The sequence below is a fragment of the Lemur catta genome, chromosome 8 (genome assembly GCF_020740605.2).
Source record: "Lemur catta isolate mLemCat1 chromosome 8, mLemCat1.pri, whole genome shotgun sequence".
NCBI lineage: Eukaryota > Metazoa > Chordata > Mammalia > Primates > Lemuridae > Lemur > Lemur catta.
In genome coordinates, this window is record NC_059135.1 from 18,957,280 (window position 1) to 18,963,852 (window position 6,573).

A 6,573-nucleotide genomic window follows, 5' to 3' on the forward strand; every position below is an offset into this window, starting at 1 on the left:
GGGACAATAACCAAACACTGCATTAACTGGAACATGCTGGGGGCAGCGCCCCCTCCCTGCACTCTCGAGTTAGCTAGCTGCATGGAGAGTGCTGTGAGGATTTGTGCTTTTGCTGAACTGTTATCTTCCAGGGAGCAGGGGCTGGCACAACTGCCTGTCACCGCTGGAGCTAGCACAGTCCGGTGGAAACATGCACTCTAAAGTCAGACTGTCTGGGTTCAAATCGCAGTTGCACAACTTATTGGCTATGTGACCCTGTGTTAGTTACTCAGCCTCCCTAGGCCTCAGTTTCCCTATCTGTAAAATGGTTGTTATAAGGAATAAAGAAGAGTTAGCATAAGGGGCTTAGAATAGCCTAGTACAAGGCAGGCATCATTAAGTACTAGCTTTTGTTAATGTTACCAATGACCTTTGGCCAAAGAGCCACCCTATTAGGCTAGCTAGTGGGAAGGTATGTGGGGGTGGTACCCTGAAAACTTTCACCACCCATGAAGCCATGCACACCATAAGCTAGACCACATTTGCCACTGCAAAGAAGCTTCAATGTCAGTATCTCCCTCTATGAGGGACGATGATATGTCTACTTACTAAGGGCACTGTAGTCCTTCATGCTGAAGTCCCACATCTTGGTATCAGGATCTGAAATACAACAGAGGGCTGATGATTATAGTTATAATTTGTACTTGGGTTCTCAATAAAAGCTTGTCTTCCATACAAATGAATGAATGGATGCCAAGTTCCAAACAGCTGATTGGCAAGCCCCCACTGATTTTACAAAATTTCTGTAAAGGACAAATAGCAAATGTAGACAATTCTTTTATTCCATATAGTGGAGCTCAGTTCAGATCCTGAGAAGTTATGGACTTTATCTAAGAGGGCTGAGGGCAGAGTTAGGACTGGAGTCCATGTTTTCTTGATCCTAGTGTAGTCAGGCAAAGAGGTCTGAGGAACGTTGGTGCTGAGAACTAGTCACACCCTGACCCCGCCTTTCCAGACCAATCAAACTGAGCATGTCACTTCCCCTTACTGAACCAGTGCCACTGCCTTAAAAACTGAAATAACATCTACTTATTTCAAAAAACTGTTGTTAGGCTTAAGTGCTACCATGCATATAAAGCACCTGGCAGAGGAACTGGCTTCTCAGTAAATATTCCACTGTTCTCCATACGGCCATGTGGCAACCCTCAAGTTTGGCAGCTGTTTGAGGGAACAACTATTATAAAGGGAAACAGAAGCTAAAATGGAAAATTTTTAAACAACTGGATGACAGAATGTGCCAATGCATTCTCTTGATATTCATGAGAAACTGTTAGATTAAAAAGAGACTTTATTTCAACCACAATAGAGTCCAGAAAAAGACAGAGAGAAAGAGAGAGAGAGAGAGAGAGAGAGAGAGACTCTAAAAATAATTAAAAAACCAAAACCACCTAAAGAACAAAAGACTGATTACCATAACTTCTGCTGGGCAGACTCTTAAACACCGCAACAAGTCCCGCATTGTACCCTATCTTCACCTGGAACCGATCTCCTTTCCTTATGCATGTTCCCTTCTGGGAGATTCCTGCTTTTTGGAGTGAGGATTCAAATATCGGTTGGAGTGCTCCTTCTGTCCTGGGCGTTACACTCCCTGAGCCACAATGGACGTCAGAAATGTTTTGCCCCATGGTAGCAAAAGGTGTCAATCTCATCTCATGTGAAGACTGAGGATGACCTTGACCTAACTCATAACCCGAGAGCTGTGAGTTTGGGACCTCTGGAGGACTTTGTGCCAAGGGAAGGGAGATTCCAGTGAGAGTCACTTGACTTGGTGGGCCGCGGCTTGGGCAAGCTGTGGACATTTCTTCTTGCCTCTTCCATATCCCTTTTGTCTGCTCTGGTAGGTTGAGATGAAAACTGTGGGAATTATGAGGTCTTTGGTCACTATGAGATGAACTACTGAGATTCTGTTGCTTGACAATGACACCATGGCTTACTGGCTTAGAAGGCTCCCTCGGGAGATTTTGGCAAGGAACCTGCTTGGACTGGGAAGGGTTGGAAGCAAAGGAGGAGCCCGAGCCTGTGCTCTGACGCTGTTCTGCTAATAACTTCTCTGCTCTACGGGCCAGAGCCTTTTGTCGATTCTCTTCAATCTTTTTCCTCTGCTCCTCTGTAAGAGGCAAGGACATTTTAACACGGAAATGCTTACGCAGGAATGTCAACCTTTAATCGGAAAGTTGGCAAAAGCTGTGGAAGAAAAAAGAGAAGACAAAAACAAATGCATAAGGCGTACAACGAGAGGATATATTAAAGTTTCTTTTATAATTAAAAAAGTGCACACACACAGGGATAGTAGGTAATGTGTGCTAAAATAATGATCCTGATGAAAAAGCAAAAAGCAAATCCAAAGCTAAAAAGGTATTTCAGCAGCAATATTTTTCTCCTTCCCATCCCCCAGCCAAGGTGAGTTCTCAGATCCCCAAGAAAGTTATACAGTGCAACTTAAATTCATCAGATAATAAGAACGGTAACATTTCAAACTAGAAAGGATAATGGATTAGACTGAAATAGACCAACCAACCACATACCATGGCACAACGCTTGCTAAAACAGCCTCTGTCCAACCTGGAAAAAGAAAAAAGTATTAGCCTCACATAGACTGCACACTAAATTCCCCCCTTGCATTCAATAGTCTTATTGTTCCTGGCAAATCAATCTGCATGTGGCCCCCCCAGTGCAAGCCACAGCAGCAGGTCTTAGTACTTGACTTCCAAAACACAACACTACGGAGAAACTAAGTGACTTTTTTTGAAAACTAAGGAAAACAAAGCAACACAAGCTCACTGTACAAATTCAGATGCTACATAAACATGTAAAAAGGAAAGAATAAAATTAATCTGTAATCTCACCAGCCATCAATAACCATTGTTTATAGGGTACATTTATAGTTCTAATTTTTTTTCTATCCATAACCACGTGCCACAAATTTAGCAGATATAGGTATTTATTATAAACATAGGATCACTGTATGCATTCTGTTTTATACTCTGGTTATTTTTTTCCAATGAATTTGCCCTTAAGATTTTCCTGTGTTGAGCCACTTTTATGATATTCTAGAGCCAGGGGGGTGGGACACCAATTTCTCTGGCTTGGTTCAGACTAAACAGTCTCCACCCAAGGTAATGCCGCGTGATGCATTGTTTAGGCCTCTAGAGGAGTTCCAAGGTTCAAAAGTTTCCCTCCCCGCTGGGGCTCCCATTGGCCAGACCCTCCCCTCACCACCCCCAAACGTTTATTCCAGAAGACTTTCCATCTCCTCCAACCACCAGCAGTTAGGAAGGAGTCAGGGAAAGGTGTTGTTTCCCAGGCACAGCAGAAGCCCTCAATCTCCCCGGGTAACACACTCCTGCCAAAGTTTCCGGTAAAGGCTCTCCTGCACCCCCAAACTCCCCCGGTCCAAGGCCTGGTGCGCTGTCTCCACTAGCCAGAGGAGATAAGGCCACAGGGCGAGGAAGACTCACTGACCAGCCCCCAACCACAAAGCCATCCCACCATATGGACGCCCATCTTCCTGCGCTTGCTCGAACCTCTGCTCCCCCCCATTTCGGGGCGAGCCTCACGGCGGCCCCAAGATAAGGGGCACCACGCCCTATTCCCACTCTAACTATCCCTTAGCCCACTCCCTGCTCCAGCTGGCATTTGGTCTCGTCCGCCTCCGCTGTCTTCCTTCTAGTTTGCCTTCTCACCCGGTGAGGCCTAGAAGCCAAGCCGCATTCGCAGCCGACCCCGAACCCAGGAATGTCTCCCGAGCCCTCCCAAGACAGATTACCAAGGCATCCGGTATTCAAGCGCTCCCAGTTTGCCCGCCTTCCTGTAGCGCCCGGGCCTGGTGGGCTTGGTCACCACTGAACTACATTTCCCAGCGGGCAACGCGGCCGCAGTTTTGCTTCGAAAAGTGGGAGGGGAGCCGGAGCGCTGCCGCATTGTCTTCTGGGATTTGTAGTTTGGACCAGGAGCCTGGGGAGCATTAAGGGAGACGTAACGTCGTAGGCGGAGCGGGAGGGATGCACTCTGGGAGCTTTAGTCCTTGGTTTCCCAGAAGGTTTAGCTAAGTGCCGGACCTTGAAAGCATGAGACATTGAAGTTTCCAAATCCGGAAGTTCACTGTCAGAGCTATCTCCGGAGCACCCTAGGCAGCCAGACTGACTTGATAGCTCTTAATGAAATGTCTCCCCCGGGGCATCCATTGCTGGTATTGTGCTTGCAATTTAAGCTCCACCCGCTGCCCCAATGCTCCACCCCCATTGTCACCATCATTGTCGTCATCAGTCGTTGCGCTGAGCATTAGTGTGAATTATCTCATTTAATCCTTACTACAACCCGTGGGTCACATATTATTCTTATCCCCATTTTACAGATGGGAAAACTGAGACAGGTATTTGATAATAACTTTTCAAGGCTTTATTAGGACAGTTTGTGATTCTGATTCCATAGCCCCTGCTCTTGAGAAAAAATTAGTAGTCTGACACTTTCAGAGTCGGTTTACCCCATTTCTGAGCACCAACACCCTTTCCCCTACACAATCAACTCCATTATTACATGTTGGTGGTAAATATAATGTCTCTTTCATCAGTGTACACGTGAATGTTGCTGTTATTCAATTTGCAAAGGTGGCTCATTTAAAAACAGTAGATGTCTACTAATATTTGGAAAAGTAAGACATTAAGAAAAAGGAAGTGCAGCAATGTGTGTAGTTTGATCCGTTTTTTAAAAAAGAAATCCTTCCCTATAAACTCAGAAAAAGGTCTGAGGAGGAAACTTGAAAACTCAACCAAACTGTTCAGGAGCAGATTAGGGTGAAATGTACTTTTCAACTTTTTAATCTATATTATTCAGAATCATTTGAATTTTCTTATAATTATATAGAACTTGTGTAACTTTTGAAACAATCATGTTTTTAAATGACAAAGACATTGGCCTGTCTTACAGAATTTGAGTGAGGTTTAGCAGTAGACAGTGTTCAAATCTCAGTCCTACCCCTTTTATTGACCCTGCAAATACAGCGACTGTGCCTCCATTTTTCCATCTGTAAAAACAGAGAACAATACCACCTTGGCAAATCTCCTTGTCAATAGGATCAAAGCAAGATAATATGGTGGGAAGTGCTTGGCGAACTGTGAAATCCTAGAACAGGTAAGAGAGGGTATTGCTACTGTTTGAAGTAAATCCAAGACAGCACAGGAAATCTTAGGTCTTTTATTTTTCTGTACCCCGCTCTCATTTCCTACTACATGGTGTAAACAGAAAATAATTAATGAACACCTGTCTCTACCCTTCCTGTCCCCCAACAAAGTCAGTGAATTTGCTAAGAAATCTGGTTACTGTGCACTTCACCCATGTCAATCACCAATTCACGTGACCATCATTTCACTCTCCTGGGCTTCAGTCATCTCACCTGTAAAATGATATCCTGCTTTGATATACACTAAGAGGGCATGTGGACCAGATCCCAGTTTTGAATCCTAGAATTTTATAGATTTGTGGATATTACCCCTCAAGAAATCCCAATTTGGTAAGTCTGGAATTCGACAAGAAGATATTATTACCTTTCCAGCTCTAACATTCTAAAACTCTAAGAATAGGAAATTAAAATAAGGATTCAGTAGAAAAAAAATCATCTTCAGAAAGTAAGCTAATCAGTTCCTACTCAATAGTTGCATCTTTTGCTTTGTCAACATCATTTATTGAGGCCTTACTGTATGCAAGGCTTTTTTAAAAATTTCTGTATTTCAGAAGTTCTTAAGGAAGCTTTTAATGAAAATTAATTCATTAAAAATGTTTTAAAGCCTGAAAGAAAGCACAGGAGTCAAGGAATGAAAGAAGAGGGGAGGACAGTTGTAGCAGTCAAGCTCCAATTTAACTCTGAGCTTCCTAGCAGCCAAAGTGAAAAAGTCAAGAAGGCTTTTAAGACCTTCAACTAAACATAGCACAACTGAAGCTCCCAAACGCCAGTCAGCTGAGTAGTGTCAAACTGGTCTGAAGCTTCACCTGGTTGCCTTAGAAACAAACAAAAGGACAATGTAATGAATATTTTGTAAAGCTAAATTTTTATAATTAAAGTGATGATTATAAATGCCTTTATTTGGCAAAATGAAAAGTTGTTTTTCCCTCCAAACGAAGTCCAATAATATTTAGTCAGTGAAATCCAAAAAGCTGGCAGACACTGTAGTAAGGCAGTAGTTCCCAATCTTTTTGGCACCAGGGACAGTCTTCATGGAAGACAGTTTTTCCATGGACTGGAGGAAGGGGTATGATGAGTGATGGAGAGTGGCTGTAAATACAGATGAAGCTGTGTGGCTGGGTTCCTAACAGGCCATGGACGGGTACTCATCCATGGCCCCAGGGCTGGGGACCACAGTTGTAAGGTAATCCAGAGAGGAGTAAAGTCCAATTTTTCTCCGTGTAAAAGGTTAAAGTATTTATAAAAGACAAATAGCTAGAATTGCCAGATTTAGCAGATGTCCCAAATATTTGTCCCAAATATTGCATGGGACATACTTATACCAAAAAAGGATTCATTGTTTATCTGAAATTCAA

The 6,573-nt window shown here is 43.4% G+C and overlaps 1 protein-coding gene across 3 annotated transcripts in view; it reads right to left on the reverse strand.

Annotated features, from left to right (window-relative positions):
- SMARCAL1 (SWI/SNF related, matrix associated, actin dependent regulator of chromatin, subfamily a like 1) overlaps nucleotides 1-3,927 on the reverse strand; it is a 52,043-nt gene extending 48,116 nt beyond the window's left edge. Inside the window, exons 1-4 of one of the 3 annotated variants that reach the window (XM_045559038.1) lie at nucleotides 3,806-3,927; nucleotides 2,565-2,601; nucleotides 2,186-2,223; nucleotides 589-639 (exon numbers count right to left, since the gene is read on the reverse strand). In XM_045559038.1, the coding sequence (XP_045414994.1) occupies nucleotides 589-625 (37 nt within the window). In that variant the 5' untranslated portion in view covers nucleotides 626-639; nucleotides 2,186-2,223; nucleotides 2,565-2,601; nucleotides 3,806-3,927. Of the gene's footprint in view, nucleotides 1-588; nucleotides 640-1,450; nucleotides 2,224-2,564; nucleotides 2,602-3,722 lie in introns of all 3 variants that reach the window. The other 2 variants (XM_045559036.1, XM_045559037.1) reach the window with 2 other exon arrangements.
- Between the last annotated feature and the right edge of the window lie 2,646 nt (nucleotides 3,928-6,573).